At 41.3% G+C, this 22,667-nt stretch overlaps 1 protein-coding gene across 2 annotated transcripts; it reads right to left on the reverse strand.

The window, feature by feature from the left end:
• Positions 1-2,833: 2,833 nt before the first annotated feature.
• On the reverse strand, positions 2,834-14,518 carry tfap2b (transcription factor AP-2 beta). 2 transcript variants are annotated; one of them, XM_080490100.1, is made up of 7 exons: positions 14,455-14,518; positions 11,791-12,252; positions 10,432-10,486; positions 9,135-9,354; positions 8,718-8,836; positions 7,640-7,781; positions 2,834-4,020 (listed from the first exon to the last, which is right to left on the reverse strand). In XM_080490100.1, exons 1-7 carry the CDS (start codon positions 14,500-14,502, stop codon positions 3,729-3,731), a joined length of 1,338 nt encoding a protein of 445 aa, XP_080346226.1. In that variant the 5' UTR covers positions 14,503-14,518; the 3' UTR covers positions 2,834-3,728. The 2 variants fall into 2 exon arrangements, with proteins under 2 accessions (XP_080346226.1, XP_080346227.1); XM_080490101.1 differs by lacking the exon at positions 14,455-14,518 and adding an exon at positions 12,527-12,923 and having other exon boundaries at positions 3,002-4,020.
• Positions 14,519-22,667: the final 8,149 nt, after the last annotated feature.

Raw genomic sequence — 22,667 nt, forward strand, 5'->3', positions numbered from 1 at the left:
AACACAGAATACTGGGGAGTGTAATCGTTGCATTGAAAAGCTTTGTGGCGCTCCTGTGATGGGTTGCATTAGAATATTTTGAGTTTAACTCTGCCTTTACCTTAAAGGGACAGTTTGTAGTTGTGTGATGCAAACAGATTGAAGTATAATTCTGCAGCAAAGTCAGTTGAACAGACACATCTTTTGAAAGTCCATCTTATAGCACCACTAATTTCTAGAAATTAAAATAACATAAATGACATAGTGAACACTATAAGTCAATGCAGCAAATTGTATTGATAGAGATGAAGGTAAACGCTGGTTAGCATGCCTGTTGGTGACTGCTAAAGTTTTTTGTGAGGTATTACTTTACTTTAAATCCTAGTTTGCCATCCAATCATATAATACGTAGTACTGAGACATCTTGAATTAATTTCACTACATTATTCCAAATCTGCATTTTCCGCATAAACAGTAGTAACAAAAGTGATAGTGATTGTTTGCATATATTCTTAAATCAGTGGAAATTCTGGCCCAACAAATAATGCTGCTGCAGTTTATGATATCTGCGAGATCGTCCAGACTATATTCAAGCTTGTCTCTCATCTCCTGAAAGAGCCTGAACTCAACAGAAAGAATACTCAGATCGAGTAGAAATCAACTTTGTTGCCATATTGGAAATGTGTGGAAAACATCAAAAAACTTCACCAATAGCTACAGAGCTGTTGTATGAAGGCTGGTGAAAGTAGTGCCTGTTGGTGCATGTTAGATTTCACTTGTCATTTAAAGGAAGATTGTGATTGCTGTCTGCAATTTTTAGGTGAAAACTAGAAACCTTTTCAAATGCAATTGTTCATTCACTTATAACCACAGGAAGCAGGGCACTCCTGCAGAACCTCGGACTATTCATCAAATGTGACAGCGTATTTACTAAGAAAAGCCTTTAATTTGTAAACATATAGGAGCTCTAAATGTTGCAATGTACTTGCAGGAGTTATTTACAATCCTGCATGATAGCAGTTTAACACATCCCCATCTTTAGAGGGTTATTTGAGGCGCACCATTTGGCTGAATCCAGAGCAGACAAATGGAGCCTGACATTAAAATTTCATTAAAGTATTTTAGATTGAGTGGCTTTTAAACCTGGTTTGAATCGACACCATCACTTATCATCCGACTTCATTTGCTGCTGCGCCACATCTCTTCTCTTCTCTTCTTTTTTTTTTGTCTACTTTTCTTTGGCTTGTTTGTTTATGTTTTCTCAGCCAACCTGTCGTTGTTGTGGTCGCTGATGCTCAGCATCCTACCGCCTTTTGTTGAACGGGAATCGCTCGCGGACACGCGGGTACTGAACTCTGCACCTGCGTCACGCGGCGTTCCACTCCACGGGTCACGCAGAGCCCGCGGGACACTTTCCCTCTCTCCCTCCTCCCTGCCTCTGTGTTTTTCTCTCCACTCTGTCTCCCTGCTTCTCCTCTGTTTCTCATTAGCTTTCTTTTTCTGGCTCTCCTTGCGTTTTCGCCTGTGCGTTTTTACGCGCTCAGTATTCATTAGCGCACCGGCGGTGGATCCACACTGAACGGCCGCGAGGCACGGTACCCCCCCCCCCCCCCCCTTTCCCCCCCTCCAAAAAAAAAAAAAGAAAGAGAAAATACAGCCAATTATCTCCCTGCAACTAGACGGCATCCATCATTGTGTGTGTGTGTGTGTGTGTGTGTGTGTGTGTGTGTGTGTGTGTGTGTGTGTGTGTGTGTGTGTGTGTGTGTGTGTGTGTGTGTGTGTGTGTGTGTGTGTGTGTGTGTGTGTGTGTTACAATACAGTAGGCTATATATGGACACTTCAAATCGTGTAACCTCGCCAATGGTAATAACAATAATTTGGAATGTTTAATGTAAAAGCTCAATGCAACCAGCTACGAGAACCAAACTCTGTCATGACCTACATATAACATAAACTATATTGTGTACAATATTATCCCCTAGTGACATCACTAACTTGTGTGTGGACTTCCAAATATTTTTTACCATTCAAATGTTTTCTTTTATTAACAGCTTTTGGGATTCATAGACGAGACCAATCTGAATTCTTTTCTTGATGATCAGAGGCTTCGAATATGACTCTGGTACTCTTCATATCTACTCTGCAAATGTCAACACTGCTGAACTTGTGGTTTTGCTTTAACACTTATTTTACAATTCTAATTTGCCAATTACTGATACAAATTAACACGTGTGTGTTTTATAAATGAGTAGAAGTTTTAATCCCCACAAATTCCTTATTATTGTGTTTTGGGCTCAGAAATTGAAAGATTAAAAAAAACATCACCTTGACCCCCAGACCTGCACCATGAAACTCCTGATTCTTCGCTTTTACTTTGACAACCACTGAGTTATGCTGTTATGATGTCGGAGTTTTGTTCGTTTTTTGAAATGATAAATTGACAAAATAAACTAAATCCTGCAGCATGAGAGACCAGGAACAAGTACCAGAGGATTTTTTTTTAAATAAATGGCCACGTTACATTTTTCTAGATTAGATTTTTACATGGATTTTCCTCACTGCAGATGGATAACATGGAGGTGTCCCCTCCCATTGTCTCACTTTGAGAAAAAATAGTGATCAATCTGCATCGCTTTTCAGAAGAAATGCGTGACAAATCTCACCTGAAGTTTATATTTTGGATGTTTCCTGTTTTCATAAGGAAAGAAAATTCTTTCTATGTTGATATTAATGACACTAAACTAAAATCTCAAGTATAGTCACAGTGCTTCCTCCATTGGTTTCTTAATCATGTTCTCTGGTAAAATATATTACAGAAACCCATCACATAATATCGCTATGTTTCACCCATTTTGATGTTGTTCAGAACATTTATTTGACGACTTGAAATTAAGAACTATTTGAATTACAATTGACTATTTGATGACATAATGAGTTTCTACCCGAATGCAACCTGAACCCCGACCCTTAGTCCAACTGTGCTGGAGAATTTCCCTGGAGAAACGGCGCGGGCTGCACACCTCGCATAATAAAACACATGGTTTATTATCAATATGATAGAAATGAAATCACTGGACAATTAGAAGCATGTCTACCCATCATCAGCACCATGACAACAGCTCTATAAGAACAGAAAAACACTGGATGATTCCTGTCCCCCCATACTGGCTCACAAAGGTCAAATCACAGATAAATAGGCCTACTCCAAAATAGCTGGCGCACCTATTTACACAACCATCCATTTAAATTAATATAAATAAATATTTACACACATAAATTAACACCCTCCCTCCTCTTACGCGTGTTAAATAACCAGACAAGCCTGTTTCACAGAGAGAATCACCCAAAAATCTTCAAAATGCTTTTTGTTGTGTGAAGACAAACACGAGCGCACGCACACCCATTCAGACACAAGGTTGTTTGTTGGCTGCTCACAGCATCTCAGTCTCACAGGATGCAGGCAGGGGGAGCAAAATGGATGTAACACAGTAACCACCATGTCCTCGGGGGAATGAAAAGAACGTAACGCAGATGAAAAATCCCTCTGTGCTCTCTGACACTGGCCCACGGGTGTCTTCCTCTGCCTTTTTCTCTCCGCCGAGCCTTCCCCCTTCTCCCTCCTCCACCTCGGCCCTGGCTGTGGCGGGTCAGCTTCAGTAGTGTAAAGCTAGAAGTAACGGTGTAACGGCTCTGTTGTTGTGTCTGCCTCCCTCTCTGCTCTCTGTCGTCGCTCAGTGTCTTTTCCTGCTTCATTTCCGCTGCTTCTCCTCTTTGTCGCCGGCCTTGTTGCCAGCGTCCCCATGCCGGTTGTTGGACGGGTTGTTGAGAAACATCTTGTCGAGTCCTTTGAGAGCCTCGGTGAGGTAGTTCTGCAGGGCGGTAAGTGCGGCGCAGATGGCGGGTGAGCCAAAGCCGTGTGTGATGAAGGAAAAGTGGGAGAGGCAGCTCTGGATTCCAGGCTCCAGGATGGGGCCTGGCCTCGAGTTGCCCAGAGGAGTCCTGTCCTGGGCCAGCAGGTCTGTGAACTCCTTACAGAGCTGTCTGCAGGGAAGAAGACACAACAAGGAGTCAGGAGGGGCAGGAGGGGCTGGAGGGGCAGGAAGGGGGTCTCTACTTTATCTTAGAGGTTCCCCACAATCACTCCTGTAGGACTGATGCCATTAGTTGCTGTCAGATTGCTCCTGTGAAGTTTAATGATCATATTTAATCTAATTGTGTATATTTCTTCCTACTCTTTAGAAAAGTACTTGTTTGTAAAACAAGAAGTTACAAAATGTGGCAACCAAACAGGTAAAACCCTCGAACGTAACCAAGAAATAATTTAATAGTGTCATTATTTTGAGGAGATTTGAAAAAATGACATAAACATTTGGAAATATTTGGAATAACTGATGTGTGCTTTGTACTGACGAATAGAATAGCTTTCTCTGTTATTGTAGAATGTACTCACTGTAGTGAATACACAAATAAATGTGTCCCGGGAAGGCCTGAGTATTATAAAGAACGACATTCATTTCTCCTCTGTGAAATTAGGAAGATTTAATGGAACCCACCCACTTCCCACCACAACACTCAACTATTAACGATCTGGAGAGTTGAACGACTGATAAACCTAAATAATGAACTTTCCTTTGCCTTTTGAATGGATGTGTGACAGCGGTGAGTCCTCGTGTCAGCAGAGTGAAGAGTAGGAACGAGAGTCAAATTGTTACTGAGCAGATGAATGGAAGTTTGATACTTCAACCCTTAGCAGAGTACTTTTTCTATATGGTTTGTACGAATCAGCATGAATATATGTCAACATAATCCTGACGTCTGTGGATGAACTGTGTGAAGCGGTGACGTTGAAATAAATTAGCATGAACGTTCCACTCCGCATCACAACTTGAAGCATAAATCAATCAACAGTATTGGTTGAAGACATGGAAAAAAAAACAAAACACACATTACACTTGACCTGATTGCACTTCTTTTCAGTGAATTATTGGACTTATAAAACTCTGTTTTCAGGGGTTTGATCGATTCTAATAATAATACAAAGTGAATTGTCCTGTCGTCAAACGGAGAAAAGCCCTAGAATAGCTTTCACAGCGGACCTGCAACCAAGACTGATGAAATTCTTGCAAGTGGTTCAGCAGCTCCCAAACTCAGCAGGACTACATCCACCGATCCACAGGAGGAAGAGAAACTCCGAGCCACAACTTCAACTGCATCAGTGCAGATTGCTACAGCACTTTTTTGTGTTAAAGCATCATGTTGAATATAAGAAACGTCGTACCTACTTTCTGCTCATTGACAACTTTTAATTAGTATTTTGCTTTAACATGAACGCTCCTGCGACTTTTGTGTGTCCCTGCCTTCTAATCGAATGCATTTTACCAACTATAAGCATAAATGTCAAATCTTAAAAACTGACTTAACGCTTTGCTCTTGTTACGTATTTCAAGCTTTTTCACCTAAATGCCTCACAGCGATTTGTGTTTCCATGAAAGAAGCACAAAAGCTCAAACACAAAGAAACTCGTATCTCAACATAATTGTAACATTGGGAGTGGTACAAATGAGTGTTCTTTCTTGTCTTTAAATTTTCTTTTCCCGCTAATTGTCTACTCTGACACACTGCAATCAAATGTCTGCCATATTGCATACTGATGTCTTTAGCTTTTCTTTTTTTTTTCTTTTTTTCTCTCCATCAACAGATGCTCCAAGCATAATTTTTTTTTAGATAATAAAATCTTGGCTCATATTAACCTCAGTATAATATTTTGTTGCTTAAGTCTGGCCAATTATCTTTGAAAATGAATGAAATACCCGAAGCCAAAAGCACCACAGCCTCAAAATGTAGGCAATATGATACATGTGGGAAAAACAGACAAAATATGCAGGCCTGGAGATGACATTATTCCGGATGAAACGGATTTAAGGCCTCACACATGCACACTAAAAAAAAAAAAGGGGTCAATTGTAATCAGAAACAATAAAATTAGATCTTCATTTATTTTCTACTTTGGATCTTGTGCTGAAATGGTAAAAAAAAAAAGAAGGAGGTTTTCTCGCTGATATCCTTGTTACATTTCTGCAACTCATCCTCTGGTTTTAGGCCTGTGTTTTAAATTCAAGATCTCTCTCTCTCTCTCTCTCTCTCTCTCTCTCTCTCTCTCTCTCTCTCTCTCTCTCTCTCTCTCTCTCTCTCTCTCTCCTCTTCTCACTCACTCACACACACACACTGTAAGCGGCCTTAGGGCAGAGCTTCAGCAAATGAGTGACAGGCTGTGCAGGCCGAGCCCAGCTGGGGTTAGGGGAGTAGAGAGGAGAAGCCGCCACCCGGGGCTACACTCAAGGCTCTCGCTGTTGTTTTCTGACGACTTGAAACACTCCACTGCTAAATAATGAATTTCTAACCGACGCACAGTATTGGAACAGGTTTGAATGTGAGCATCAAACATCTACCAGCGAAAACACCGTACATATTGGGTGTATATCCCACACAAACACACCCAGATGGGCAGATGGTACATGGAGTGAGGGCCAGCAGACAGCACTACTTATACAAGCCAAATTTACAAGCTTCCTGAAGGGATCTTTGTTCGAGGTGATTTACTATCTATTCGATTAGAGAGATTATATTCATGAAGACAAATTAGATTTGTGTTATGAATAGTGAAAAAAACAATAGTCGAAAATGCAAGGTTCAGTCCATCTTTATACATCCTCTGCTGTCTAATTTTGTTAAATAAATATAGCTAGGTCAATTTCTAGAGATTATTAGAAGATCCTGCATTCAAATTCAAAATACCTAAATAATAATAATAAAAAAAGAAGTGAATTATTGTCACTTGAACAATAAATGTGTGGATCCTAAGGCGAGGAGCAGAGGTCGTACTTAAACTGGAAACCATAGAGTCTGTATTTTGCATTATCTGTGTGAAAGAAAGTTAAATTCAGTCATTAAAGGAAATGCTTGAAAGGAAGTGAACTGGGAGTAAAATAAACAGGAATCATAGCTTAAACTGTCACATTGCATTCAGAATATTTCTTATTGCCTTTGTTTTGCTATATATTTCATCTCAGTTGTGAATCATTGAAAATGCTCTGAAAATTTTCAGAGGCAAATTTCAGCCAACCATATAATTAAGAATTTGATCTTTATTTCATTTCATTTTAAATCTCACTTTCGTTTCCAGCCAGTGTCAGAGTGAACTGTGTGTGAGCAGTGTGTGTGTGGGGGGGGGTTTACACTCTCTGGGGATCCTAATGAGCGGCCATAAAGGGCCCAAGGAACATGGGAGGATATTGAATTCCACAATATTTCAATTATTCTAAAATGTGCCTACTTTTAAAAGATTAATTCCCTCTATCAATGTTAACTTTGGCAGTAAAACCGACGTCAGCAATGGGTTTTCTAATGGCAGAGAAACGATAAGAGACCAGCAAATGAATGTTTCTGCAGCCCAGTTTTTTGAGTGACAATTTGATTGAATTCCTCATAATTATTTTGTTATTAATTTTGAATCCTGTTTTGTCGTCTTTAATTCCCATATTGCTTTGCTCTAAGTAGAACAGTGACGCTATTGAAGTCTCTCTCTTACATTGGAGCGCTGTCTGTATGCGTGGACATGTGAATACAGCGATAAGTGAATGAGAGGGGCCATCAGACTCACTTTGTGGCCAGCAGCATGTTTTTCCGCGTGTGCAGCTCGTTGGGGTCCGCGTGCTGTCGGTTGAGGTACTCGCTCACAGCTTTGGTGGGAAACTCCGTCTCACAGATGTAACCGAAGTCCCGGGCCAGGTGGACAGCTTCACCTGGGGCGCAGAGAGAGAGGTGCAGTGTTCGATGTCAACAAACAATACTAATACAGCGACGAGTGTTTTTCAAAGGCTTCACAACATCCTGTCACTTATTTTCACCTGCAACCCCCTTTACACCTGCTTATGCACCCACCTGCTTTTTCTTTTTTTAATTTATAGAAACATTAACCAATTTGTACGAAAAACTAACGCCTGATTATTTCACGCACCTTTGTTGAAGTTAACCGTTTTTCATATGAAAAAAAAAAAATTAAGAGAGCAACATATTCAGTTTATTATGAAAATCTACTTTTTTTGTTGCTATCTAGTTCACCTCGGTGGATCATGTGATTATCAAGTTTGATTAAGAAGAAGTTTGACTTTATGTGCTTTTTTTTTTTTACAAAACGCCAGGAGCTGAAGGGCCTGGCTTTAGGAGTGCTGATCAGTTGGCGTTGGGACTCGAACCGGCGACCTTTAGATGTACAAGCTCGCAAAAATAAATAGTTTTATTATAATCTGCAGTAGAGTGTCGTGCGTTTCTGGATAGGCCTATGTGTCTTTCGATCAACAAATGGGTCTATTTGCATGATAAAACATTGCGCAAAGAAGCACGGTGAGAGCCCATACTAAATCAACTGACTGTAGTCGAAAACCCGTTATTCTAATTTAACTCGTGAAGTAAACGACGATTCTTAACCTGTACGTTCGTGACTTCAGAGTTTGGTGCTGCGTAATTGATGGTGATGTGGCGAAAAGTTCAGCTTCCATGTCATAAGGCACCTATTAAAACAAAAACATTTTCTTTCGTTTTTGATGAATTTTACGCACCAAGATTGTCCTCCACCCTCTCCTGATTTATTTATTTTTTTATTTTTGTGTATAAGGGAACTGTGTAATTATCGAAAGACTCGATATAAGTAGTTTACCCATAAATAATCAATGAGTCACCTTCTACAAGAGATGTTAGTAATGTGACGTTGGCAGCTTTGCGTCTTCCAGCGGGTAGATTCAGACCGATCTTCTCCAACTTTTCTCTCAAACATTTCCCACCGTTTTTAGACTTCGCTCTGAAGGAAGGAACACATTTATATAGAATTAATTGTGATCTAAACACACAGTCTGTTTCTAAGATATGACATCAAGATGAATCCCAACGTGAGAAAAGATTTAAGTAAAATTGTCAGCCTCCAGAGATTTATCTAGTGTTAAGTACAATCGGGCTTCTGGCACAGAAATATTTCATTGTGTAATTAATAGTTGCTCTGGCAGCACATTTGCTAAGGCAAGGTCTCTCAGACACTAACAAGCCTTTTCTGTGTGAACGCCACAGTGTGCGTCAACATGCTCTGAGGCTGCAAGTCGTACCTTCTCAACACGCCCCCCAACAAGGAGGCGTTGAGGCACTCGGGCGGGGACAGTCTCCTCTGCACTTCCCCTACGGTCACTTTGTACTTGGAGGTGGAGCTAAGCAGCGACAAGCGGCCCGGTACCGAGCAGAACACCTCGTTGATGTTGACGGTCACCCCGCCGATCAGCCCGTCCTTCCCCAGCATCAGTGAGCCCATGTTCTTGGGCGGCATTGGAACTGAAAGAGGAAGGTTAGAGGCGCGTCTTTACGCATCAGCCTGACACAGTGTCCTGATCGCCCTGATTTCCTCACATTGTGTGTGTGTGTGTGTGTGTGTGTGTGTGTGTGTGTGTGTGTGTGTGTGTGTGTGTGTGTGTGTGTGTGTGTGTGTGTGTGTGTGTGTGTGTGTGTGTGTGTGTGTGTGTGTGTGTGTGTGTGAAAGAGAGAGACAGACCACGAGCGCTCTGGGGGCGGCCCCGGCCTAATGAAGCGCCCACGTGCCGGGCATTTGCTGTTATTTAATGTCGCGCGACATTCTCATTACAGTGTTATCGATTGTTGATTGGCTCTCGCACTCAAATCGCATTAACCACCTCCCCGTCTTTTCTCCACGGCCGGTTTAACTCCCACCGGCAGCAGTGGATCTGCTCCTTCATCCCGTGCGTTAATGCTCTCGTTAATGGCGTAAGAAGTAGCGGTGCAGCCAGCCTGGTGAACGCACGCGCACCGGGGCCAGTGTGAGGGGTTTTTGATGGCTCCACGGGGGATAATACCGCAGATTAGCTCTAAACGAGCTCACGAGATCTCCGTGAGCGGTGCCATTTATTACATCAGCGGTTTAAATGCCCCGCGGGGAGCTCAGTCACTCAACATCCCGTAACTAAATCACTGCACATCATCAGAGCGGCAGCATGGCAGCCTGTCAGCGACACACTGCCTGCTAGTCAATATACTAGGGTCGTTAACTCCTCACCCTTTACCCCCCAAAAACCCAGGATGAGATGGACCAAACAATACTCAATAGACTGATCTCCAGCGCATTGGACTGTTTAGATCCCTGCAAAGCTGCTGCTGACATTGTGGGGTCCTCGGGTTGCCCATATGCAGTTCATAAATCATCATAATTCATTGTGTACATATATTAAAAATGAAGGCAATCAATTTTGTTAATACAAAAGAAATTGACAATCGATTAAGAAAATTCAAGTAAAATGAAAATAGCACGAATTTCAATTTTTATTGTATATGTATGGAATATCTGGTGACCTAACACTTTGTAGAGCTGCGTGAGTGGATGAAAGACAGGGTGTGTACCTTTTTTAATTACTGATTGATCCAATAAGTTGGTTCCATTGGTGTCTTCAATGGTCTGTTGGAATCAAGATAAATACAAATATCAGTACAGTTTGTTTAATATTGAAGTGATCATATTCTAGTACCCTAATGCACCTATGACACTTATTTTTGGATCAGCAATAACATTTTGCCTACACATCAGCAAAAAGACAAAAACAATTTCGCACAACTCATTCAAGTAAAAAAATAAAACAAAAATTGAATCTAGACAAGCAGTAAAAATGTTTTAAATTCTCCCTGACACGAGCTGTTCTTATTCATTATTGTCATTTCCTATCATGTTAAAGAAATCGTTACAATAGACCTGGTACTGTCATGACTGCTTCACAACGTATGGCAAAAATATACAAAACACTTCTTTTTTTTCTGGTGTTAATGAACAAATGCATAAAGCCAGAAATGAAAATCTATAGTGGGGGTTAAATAGCAAATAATTTGTGATGGTTGTGCCCCGAGGGGAAACCAGCAGAAGATGAAATCTTGCACAGCTGACTAAAAAAAAGCAATCTCACCAACGTTAGGAGCCTTTTTAAAGCAGCAAAATAATGCTAACAAAATGTAATAATAATTATAATAATAATAATAATAATAATAAATGAAGTGGCGTGTAAAGCACAAATTAATAGTTTTATTTAGAAATAGAAATATAGCCAATATACGGACGCCTTTAAATATGAATGAATTTGAGGATGACAGTGTGGTTAGTGGATTTAAAATCATAGACGAAGATTTGAGCTCCGTGCAGCAGCAGTGTGTGAAGCCATCCTTATGTCACGTATCAGCATCATTTCCTCAGAGAAGATGATGTCTGGACTCTGTGAAAACAGTTTGTTTAGCTGAGGGCCATTTGTGTTGAGGCTACAGCTGCTGAGAGAGTCCAGCCCTGAGGGAGCTGCTCTGAGTTCACTGACCTTAACTCTCAAGGCACGAGAAACATGCGGAGACAATGAACAACTGTCAACTGTTACCAATTTGTCTGTACAGTTAATAGTCCATGTTTGTTCTACCTACTTTATTTGTTGGAAATAATGTGTTAATTTTAGACAAAAACCCATAATGAAATAGTCTTGCTTAAAAAGTGCGTGTTAAATTGTTAATAAAAAAATAGTTTAATCAATTAAATAAAACATTTTTAAATAGTCCTTTTTTTGAAAATGTGAGTAAATATATTTATTATTTTGTCCCATCTGCAATCTTAGAATTCCTAGAAATAAATAAATATAAGAACGCTGAAACATTTGTCGTAGTATGAACCTATAAATAAAAAAGTGCGTTGTATTAAACCACTTTAAATGTCAGCCGTCCTCTTCAGCTCACCTGAACGTCCTCCATACCGTGCAGCCCGTGCAGCAGTCCGTCCCCCATCCCCGTCTCCAGTCCCGGGTGAGCGGAGTGCAGCAGCACGTCAGGCCGCCGAACGCCTCCGTAGTCCCGCCGCGGGTCCAGCCCGGACAGCTGAGGCAGCGAGGCCCGCGGCTGCGCCAGGAGACCCGAGCTCTCCATCCGGTCCCCGGCCACGTCCTGACGCTGGCGCGCGCCCCATGCTCCCTGCTGGCTCTGGTGCAGGGAGTTCAGGGAATACGGATCGCTGACGTGGGAGTACGGGTCCTGACTCTGGTAGTGCGCGAGCGGCTGGTACGGAGGTGGAAAGTATGGAGGCTGGAAGTCCGAAGAAGGCGCGTGAGACAGCGGCGGCGCGCTGGAGTAGGGTCCTGCGTGCGACACGGAGCCCAGCTGGGACAGGCGCGAGCTGTGGCTCGAGACGCCGTCATGTCGGTCCTTGAACGGGATGCAGAGAAAAACAGAAAAATTATAGCTCTGGAATAATTTTTCAAAAGAAATGAAAGTATACACGAAGGCCTGGCCCATGATTAGTATTTCGCCTCTGGTGTTGTCGCCAAACTCCTGAATAAAAACACATAAGAGCCTAAAGGGAAAATGTTCCAACTTAATTTAAACTGTGTCACAACTAAAGGCTCCTTGCAGTAACCCCATCTACAGATTCAGCGTTTGCGCGCAGGAATTCGGAGAATATAGAGAGAAGAAAACTCACCGCAGTGGAGTAGGAGTGAACTAACATCTGTAAAGCCTCTCTTGGTATCACGGTGAAATAGCAGGATTGTAGCTACAGACCGTGCTGGGCCCAGATAGACAAACTCATTCCAGGCAAAAGCGTTTTTTGTTTTTTTGTATCTGCAGGCACGACCCGGTCTATAACTCCACACAACACCTTCCTCCGCCCGGAGCTGCCGCCGCTCTGAGTGTGAGCACCGAGCTCCCGCCTCTACCCCCGGTATACGGTGTAATTGTTATTCATGACTGAGACTTACAGGAATATTAATGTGCGGGAGGCAGGGGACTGGCGACACACGGAGCGTGAAGCCTTTCGCGCAACCGTGAGTGACGTTAAAATTCCGTGGAGAGCTGAGACGACGAGAACAGCAGGAGATAGAAAGGAGGACCCTCTCTCGCTGGAGAAAAAGGAACAGGGTATCCAGCCCCGCGAGGAACCCCCCCTCCCATCACAAAAAGAGCACTTTGGGGGTCTTTTATGGCAAAATCTGACGCAGTGAAGCGCACTTTGTTGCCTGGAGAGACCGTTTTGCGCACGCAATTCCTGCACAAACAGACTTCAACGTTGACAAAACACAAAGCAAACAATATGAATCAGATTGGTAGTATAACAGGTACTTTTCTTTTTACAGCGACCATGACGCCAGTGATGTCAGTGTCGACCATTGAGCCAGTGTACGGAAAGACAGATGTTTTCTCAAAGCAAAATCCAATTTACGCTGCATGTGGACAGAGCATCCACACTTGGTTTTTTATTCTTGTTTTTTTTTTCTTCCAATTTGACATTTTTCTACTAGATTTTAGCCTATTGAACGCCCACAAATACGCGGTTGTAGTGCAGCTGCCTTTCGTTAACATTCTGAGGGCAAAAGAAAGAGAAAAAAAAATCACAAAACACCCGAGACACAACAGGGCGCGTGAGGGTCTCGTGTGCAGGGTGTCACAAGTCAAAAGCAGCGATTAAAGTTGATATCGTAGACGCTGCGGCCCCTCTCTGCCCTCTTGGATGACTTGTTTAACAACATCATAGCCTCCCCTCCCTCGCGCCGTGGGAGAAAAGCCATGTGCGGCACGAGACAACGGCTTCCCAGCGGGCCCGGGTCTAAGGGCCTCCCGAGCTGCCCTTTTTCTCCGCGTGCTTTGTGCTCGAGCCCATTCAGCGCGAGCCGGAGCAGCTTTTCGCCTCCGCGCGCGCTGCCTCGAATCTCCCTTTTATTTAATCCCATCTTCCGACTCCTCCTTGTTGTTCTCACCATTAAAAAAAAAAAATATTGTTCTGGGATCAAAGCCAAGTCATTTACATCCTTCATACACACCATCACCCTGCTCTGACCCCGACTTCTCTTTCTTTTTTTCTTTGCTGCAATTTTGAAATATCGACTCAGCCATTCCGATGTGATATTTTGATTAAATCAGGGTTCCCCCCCCCCCCCCTCCCCGCACCGCTACCTCGTTTTAAGTATGTTTCAGAACGCCACAACGTTAATAGAAATAAAAAGGCAAGTTCGTTCATTTATCTACCCCCCCCCCCCCCCCCCCCCCAAAAATTTGCTATTTCTTTTTCTTCATCGGTCTTTTCTTTAGGAAATATTCCAACAGAAGCAAAAAAGTGTCTTGACTTGCTCTCCAACCGCAGATATAACACGACCTGCCAACTTTAAATCATTTGAGCACAAATTTACTGATATCTTTTACAACGAACCTATCAAGTCCTGAAAGGTTCCGCAAATCACCATATATATATAGATAGATAGATATATTGCATTTTTTAAAACCAATATTGCCAGGCCTAAAGTCTCGTCGAAAACTCCAAAAATAAAATTATTTTCATTTATCCCCCAAATGCCTGCCAAATAAGTCCACCGAGTCTATTTCCCCGAGTGACAAACAGCTGAATGGGAACGTTACCTCATAAATATCTTCATACTTGACATTCTCAACTAGTTTCCACAGCATGGTCGCTTCTCCCGATGTCAGTAAACCGAATGCAGCCAAGTGAGGAAGGTATGTCTCAACTCTCTCTCTCTCTCTCTCTCTCTCTCCCTCTCTCTCTCTCTCTCCCTCCCTCCTTCCTTTCTTCTCACTCTCTCTCCTCCCTCCGCCCTCTGTGATTTCAGGCAGGCTTTGTGAATGGGGAACCCCTGCAAGGACTCCACTACTGAGAAGAAGAGATAGGGCGGGCTGACAGCAGAGGGCTGCTTCATGGTAAGCAACAAATAAATACACAGAATAAATGTTTTATTCATCAATTATCGCTGTAATTACATGTGCAACAACTAATACTACAGTCAAACGAAAGGCTTTCATGTGTTGTTCCTGCACATGAGTAACTTTGATGAACGGTGACTTACAGGAAGCAGTCATTCTTAGATCAACTTTAATCTGTGGCAGAGTTGACATATATTGAGATGTTCTCATGTTTATCCAAGTCGCTGGACCAGTTTTACAACCAGGTTCCCTTCATTCACAATAGACATTGATTGAATGACATCATTATTTTTTTTCATTGTTTTACATTAAATGAAAGTACATACTTCACCTTTAATTTACTTAACATAGATTATCCAACTATCAAATGGAGAGTCTGATGATGAGGGATAAGTGCAGCGTCTCCATGTTATATTCCCTTGTGTGCCAAATAGGTCACTGCAAAACCTCTCGTGTGTTCAAACAGGTGAGATGAAGAATATGACGACCTGTAGCATGACTCATGTTGTTTCCACATGTATAAAAACATCCAGTGACCTTGTGCCCTGAACATCTCGTTCATTTACCTATTGAATAATAAATTTTCCTTTATAAACTTCCTGGATAATCTAAACAAAATCGTCGGCTAGATGCCACAATCAAACTCCACTCAAAGGACTAAAGCTACAGCATAATAAATCTGAACATAGTTTTGTTGCTGCGAGCTAAATAGAATATAAGACACTTCATTTCTTTATTTTTTTTTTTCAGGGTTTTTTGTGCTTCACTTTGCCCAAAACATGTCTGCCTTTACAAATCCAATCTACCAAAAGAACACAATAAAGGTAAAAAACGATGACAATAGAAATGTAACTTGGCTCTCATACTTAAATTTACGCTCCGGTGCCTCACCACAGGAAGTGCAAGGTTTGAATCCAGGCAAAGGCCTTTTTGTGTGGAGGTTGCATATTCTTCCAGAACCAGCAAAGGATTTCTCAAGTTACTTTAGCTTCTTCCCACAATCCAACTACCTACCTGCAAATGTTCATTTCTTACTGGAAAAGGTTTCTGACTATCCCACCTTTTGCCCAATTAGCTGGGCTGGGCCTTACAACACTAATCATTATCATGCATTGGCAGTTCAGCACAAATGTCTCACTACTTCTCTTGAAACTGAGAATTCAATGTTAATATATGTCACAGAACACATATTATACTATAGCTGTGATCATCATGAATCCATCTTTATTGTTATTATTTTAGTCTTATCAACACTTCAATATACAGTTAAAACACATTTTAAACCGGGTAAAGTGTAATATCTAATCATCCCAATAAATCAGCGACTTTTATATGTATATACGTTTTTTAGGATAAAAAATGATATTTGAAAATATATTTAGGATATGACATAGTAGGGAATTTCACATCAAATGTTGGTGTTGTCTTTACCATGGAAACTATAAAACAAAACAAAACAAATTATTTGATCATTATTATTATTATTATTATTATTATTATTATTATTATTATTATTATTATTATTATTATTATTATTTTAAGGCAGGATGATAAATATTGTCATTGAATTACAATTCTAACTTCACATAACACCACAGAGTTACTGGCCGTGTTGACGGACAATGAGGAGCTTAAACCCTCTCATATTTTCCAGGTTACGACTTTAAATCAGTTTAGGATTTCATCATCTTATTGATGCATATTTGCCATCATTTTTAAGAATTATCTAGATTTATATACAACAACAATATCATCAATCTTAAATTTTACCTGGGATCTTATTTGTTTTGGTGGATGGACCATGTGTCTTGTGTGAAAATTAGATGCAATTAGTGACTCTCAATGTGCCCCTGAAGTTTAAACCTGGGAGAAGTCATCCAAGTGTGTGTAAATCGCTCCCCCTAGTGTCGTTAGACCAGACATGCAGTCCCCCAACAAATTATGTTTTCAACCTGAAGCATTGTCTGTGTTAATGTCCTTTACTTTTTTTGGATTTTCACCCGCCTTTTATCAATCTTAATTCTATGTATCCTCAAAGTTCCATCGTTTTGTATATACCAGTATAAGCTACAAACAAACAAACAAAATCTTTGATTGACTTTGCAACCTTCCAAAGCACCTCTCTATGTCTCCACACAGCTTCATGTGTGTATTCTTTCTCTGGTGACCGTTACGGTTAAGCTCCTTTAGAAAAATGACACTGAGGATGCCAGGCATGAATGTTTAAGGAGTACGGCTGTTCTCACGTTTCCTGCACTGACCTGCTGCCAAAGAGCCACCCATCCCTCTGTTTCTGTCACTCTCTCTTTCTCGCTCTCTTTCCCTCTCTCTCTCTTTATCTCTCTCCCCCCCCTCTCTCTCTGTCTCACACACACACACACATAGCGGGACATATGACTGTCAGCGATGACAGATGTCCTAACAGTCTGGAAGTCTCGAGGCAGGGTTGTGGTTGTTGTCCTGCAGGGCTTTTGACACACGATGTATCAGCATACATTACACACACACACACACACACACACACACACACACACACACACACACACACACACACACACACACACACACACACACACACACACACACACACACACACACACACACACACACACACACACACCTTGCAGCCATCCACACAGGCGCCACATTTGTTTTGTCTTCTTGTGTGTGAGTTCACCTGCTCTTTTGGTTGCACTGCAATTTGGCAGGTCTGTATTTAGTTAATGTACGATTAAGGTAAACATTTTTTAGAAGCATCAGAAGTGGAATGAATATAAATGTTTAAGCTGAAAAACTGGAATGATAGTCTAATGATTAAGTGGATTACTTGTCACAAATGGGAAGAGGCCATGGTAAAAAATGAATCAGACAATTTGATCACCTGCATACACCTTGTTTAGTCCTTTATACACAACTCACATTTTTATAATTGCCTTGTTTTATTTAAAAAAAATCTTTTCAAATGTTTCTGAAAATATCAAATATTCTAAGTTAAAAATGTTAAACTATATTCTGGATTGATAAATTAATTTGGTTGCACATTTGACGCACCTTTGTGCAAAAGCATGCATGAGAGATTAATAAGTAATTGCTCGCCTGTATACATTTTTTTTTTTTTAAATGTGAGACCGTTTTTGTTGTTGAAATCAGAATCAATCTGATCCACAGTCAACCCATCATGGGCGGAAATCCTGGCTGCAGTCCCACTAATGAGCACTAGGTCGCACCAGAGCACCACAGGAAGGAGACCAGGGTTCAGCTTTGAGTTGATAAGATCATCAGAAGGCTTCTTAATGTTGACTTGGGTGATAACTCTGCTCTGATAGTTCGGAAAAATAAGACCAAGCTTTTTTAATAAAATGGACATGTGATACGATTTAGACTTCACAAATATACTTTAAGTTTAAATTATTAGACTATCAAAAAGTGAAGTCATTCAAATGTATGTCTAATCTTACCAGACAATAAAGATGGATGTATTTTAAAATCACCTGAACTTGATGACCTAATGACTTACGAGGGCATTGGCTTAAATCAAATAAATCAACACAATACCATTGATAAATACCATGCCAGATACCGATGAATTGCTGCTTGATTAAAAATATCGTCTAACATCACCATTGCATTGCTCTAGTTGATGTTAGTGTTAATACTGACAAGGCCAATCAAACTCTATTACATCTTCATGTAATTCCCTAACATCCTAACAAATGGGAGCAGCAGCACACAGTTAATCATGGTGCAATGGAGAACAGGCTGTTCTGTCTTCTTGGATTGGAAGTCTTGTAGGTTTCAATGTAATGCAGCCGCCTCCCGAGGTTTGTGTGTTCTTGTGTTTGTGTCTCTGTATGGCATAAACTGAACCCGCTACTATCTTGTGCAGCGCAGCATCCCAGGTCCTACTCCAGTTCACATGTACTTAAGACTTCGATGTGGTTTAAGGGCGGAGGTAAGGAAATGCAGAAGGCCAATAGGAAATCCCCACAAGTATGTGTGAGTGTGCTGGAGTGAGTGATAGCTGACAGGGTTTGATGGGGACAGTCAAGATGGCAGCAGATGAGAAACGGCAGTATTCCTGGGACTGATCGGGATCAGGACAGAGGAGGAGTAGGTGTTAGGAGAGAAGCAGGGGAAGTGGAGGAGGAGGAAGAGGAGGAGGAGGGTTATAGCTTCAGAGGAGAAAGATGGGAGAGATAGGGCTTAGAAGTTAGCAGATTTTGGTATTCGTGACTGTGGGGCTCAGTCAGCAGGAGTTACGGTCCCACTGAGACCTCAGACTCTTTAATTCACTTCTGCTTAAATGGCCGTATTTGTTGTGTGCATTTCTGAACTGAAAGCTGTATACTCTAAATGTGGGCTGTGCATGAGAACCCCCACTGCATGTAAATGATATGGAGAGCATTGAACTTATTCCTAACCAGAGTTGGATTTAATCACCAAATAAACAATATTGCACAGTTAATGCGAAGGAGGAAAACAGAGAGACGGAAAATATGCTCTGATGGTTAATGTGGTAATAACTGAGCGTTGCATTGTAGTGCGATCAATAGTCAGTGTGAATAATGCATCGTCTGCCCCATCACATTATGCATTGCTGTTGTCAAACTTGTGATTCATTCTTGCCCGTTTGTCAGTTTACAGAAACTCCGGCAGAGGCGATGTATTGATTTCATTTTCCAGCTAATTTTGATCAAGCTGTTTATTATTCTGATGTGGGGTCAGTGGGGAAGTCTTCTGCGAGCATTACATGTTTATCATGCAAGTAATAAACAAAAGCATGCTTAAGTTACGTTCTCTGAGCACACGCTTATATACGCTTGAGTGTGTGTGCGCATGTGTATGTGTGCGTGTGTGGAGAGAATGTATGTTTGTGCTCATTTGTTGGTACTCGTACCCTCCAGTGAGATGCAGCAACCATCAAAGAGCCAATTTAGAGAGCTGCTTTGCTTCATACGCATCACTCTGCTCCATCGCCGCGCACAGTGGTGAAGATGCATGAGTTTGATTATACATCAGGCCGATTCTTCCACATCAACCAGCCTTATGATTGATGTTCCTCCCAGCAGCTGAAAACTTGAAATGTAAAACATCGAACTGCAAAAGCAAAACGTTAGAAGATATGTTTCTTCTATGTGACACTGTAGCTTATCAGAAAATACCAGAAAAGTCTGTTAGATTTAACATTCTGTGTCGTTTCAAACCACATGAACATGATTGGCCTTTAAAATAACCGGGCGTGATCAGTGTTCTGGTGGTTTATAAATGGACGGCATGTATTTTCTCCAATCTGCTATGAGAATAGTCACACCGAGCTCACACATTGTGACATGAGAGCATCAAAACATTGGATCTTCTTCACTATTGAGCTCAGAACCATTAGGACCAGCATTACTAAGAAAAGATCTGTTTGAATCATTGAACTACATGAAATAAATAACATGAACATGTCCTAAAACAGGCAGCACACATAGCAATGGAAACTGTTGAAAGGTGCCCCTCTGGATCGTGTGAATAGCAAAGAAACACCAAATAGATTTTTTTACAAACAAAATGGTAAAAGTTAGAAAACCTTTCTTGTTTTTAATTTGATTATGTTTTCCTTAATTATTCTCGCTTCTGACAATTTGTCATGTTGCATAGATGGAAAGAAATAGTGAATTTTTGTTTAAAAAACAAATCACCTCAATTTGTGTTTCGACTGCTACAAATCAGATAAGAAATAGTCTGAGAGGCCAAAAATAGGATGTTTTCCTTTGTTCTTATGGCCCCTTGTTGACCTTGAGAGGAAGTGGGTTGGAAGTTGAGGCTGGAAAGGAAACTGATGTAAAAACTGTGGCTTGCTTCTTTGTGGAAACGGCAATGATTCGCCTTATAACAGACCCTTTATTTTCTTCTTACATAATATGATTACTTAAAAAACGTGAGGGATTATTACTTATTATTGTCTCTCGGCCAATCAAAGGATTGAATTTCATCTCCAAAAAGGAACATTGCGACCATATATTACATTTTTCTCCCCGTTGTCTTGTGGGTGGGCTCATATTTTCAGTGGAGGCAGAGAGATACTAGACAGGATTATCCGCAAAAAGCCCAAAGCGGCCACTAAAGCCCTCACAAAAAAAGTGGCTGGAGACAACATTGTGTTTACAACATTGCTGTACAACCTAAAAAAAAAAAAAAAAAAGCAGACCTGGGGGAAAACACTGACTGCACGAGTGTGTATTCTGAGGATAACGCCATCTGTCAAACACCAGACCAAACAATAACAGCAAGACTGGGAATATACTGGTACTGTGCACCTGTGTCACTTCCTTCCTTTACATCTCACTTTACATCCATTACTTTCCACCTGAAGCTTCGCTGGCGCTGATGCGGGGTGACAAACCCGCGCAGGCATCACTGTAAATGCATCCTGTCTGATTATGTGTTCCTGTGTTGTGCAGCGAACGTGACCTCCTTTCAGATGACGGGAATATTAAAGAGTAAACACAACCTGCAGAGCCGGGATGGAGACGCCAGCAGGCAGCTGTTCCTCTCTCTGCGTTTTATCATTAGATTTTTAGCTTTTTTGAAATATAAATAAACAAAACAAAGAAGAAGAAGAAGAAGGAAAAAAAAAAGAAAGAAAATCTGACAGAAGTCGCTCAAACCGAAAGAAAACACATGTGCTTGTGAGCACAAAGGAGGCGTTTGAACTTTTCTGTAGGTAGGGCCTTCTCTCCCAACGTTCGAGAGGAACTCTGGCTTTTCATAATTTTAACCCTGTGAACTCGTATAGATAATTCACTGTCACTGGCTTTGATCTGTGCTGTTTCTCTTTAGTCTCTACTTGCTCTGCTGCCTCCATATGTGTATATTTCTATGTGATGTGGGTAAGTGTGTGTGTGTGTGTGTGTGTGTGTGTGTGTGTGTGTGTGTGTGTGTGTGTGTGTGTGTGTGTGTGTGTGTGTGTGTGTGTGTGTGTGTGTGTGTGTGTGTGTGTGTGTGTGTGTGTGTGTGTGTGTGTGTGTGTGTGTGTGTGTGTAGTCAACCCAGAGTAAATTGTAGAACACGTAGCAACTGTCTTTATTGAACACCAGCATTTTAGAAGGTAGGGATTTAACATATATATAGTTGAAAGCCTACAAGAAAAGTAATTTAAATATTTATATATATCTTTACAAATGTTCATGAGCGAGTCGGAGAGCTCGTGTTGGCTAAACTTGCGATCTGGGGAGTGTACAAAGATAGACATGCACAGGGGGAAGAGTAACAACGGCAACCGCAGAGTCACCTTTTACAAAATGGCTGAGTTGGACCCTTCTCTCTCTCTCTCTCTCTCTCTCTCTCTCTCTCTCTCTCTCTCTCTCTCTCTCTCTCTCTCTCTCTCTCTCTCTCTCTCTCTCTCTCTCTCTCTCTCTCTCTCTCTCTCTCTCTCTCTCTCTCTCTCTCTCTCACTTGCTTTCATTCTCTTGATGTGTTACACACACACACACACACACACACACACACACACACACACACACCAGCGTGCAGCCTCCTCCAGGCAGTGGCTTGCATCAGGCCGTGATCATTCAGAAACAGTCATTTATTTATCTGTAAACAAAATGAAAGCAGGTACCGGGCGTGTTTGTGTGTCTGACTGTGGTGGTGTTTCATTCTGATCCATTCTAAACACCTACAAAGTTCAATACTTTCAGACTAACTGCTAATAATTCAACACAATACCGGTTAACTCAACCTTGAAAGGAAAAAAAAAAGTTTCGATTGTTGTTTTTTTGCGGAAAATTGTAAATTCCCAAACCCCCAAATGTTGGTATGGTATTGTGCTGACAGCTCTGTCCTGAAAACTGTTTGCTTCATATTTTTTGGTCTTTTGTGTTAGATTGCAATACGTAATAAATTGAATTAACCTTCAGAAACGAAGAGAT

The sequence above is a fragment of the Lipophrys pholis genome (assembly GCF_963383615.2).
Source record: "Lipophrys pholis genome assembly, chromosome: 21".
In the NCBI taxonomy this organism is placed as follows: Eukaryota; Metazoa; Chordata; class Actinopteri; order Blenniiformes; family Blenniidae; genus Lipophrys; species Lipophrys pholis.

Excerpts from the sequence above, each read along its gene's own strand:
- tfap2b (XM_080490100.1), bottom strand. The coding sequence starts at position 14,502 with ATGCTGTGGAAACTAGTTGAGAATGTCAAGTATGAAGATATTTATGAG. Across the intron at positions 12,253-14,454 it reads AGTATGAAGATATTTATGAG|GACCGACATGACGGCGTCTC; the intron begins GTAACGTTCCCA and ends ATCCCGTTCAAG. Across the intron at positions 4,021-7,639 it reads AACATGCTGCTGGCCACAAA|ACAGCTCTGTAAGGAGTTCA; the intron begins GTGAGTCTGATG and ends TCTTCCCTGCAG.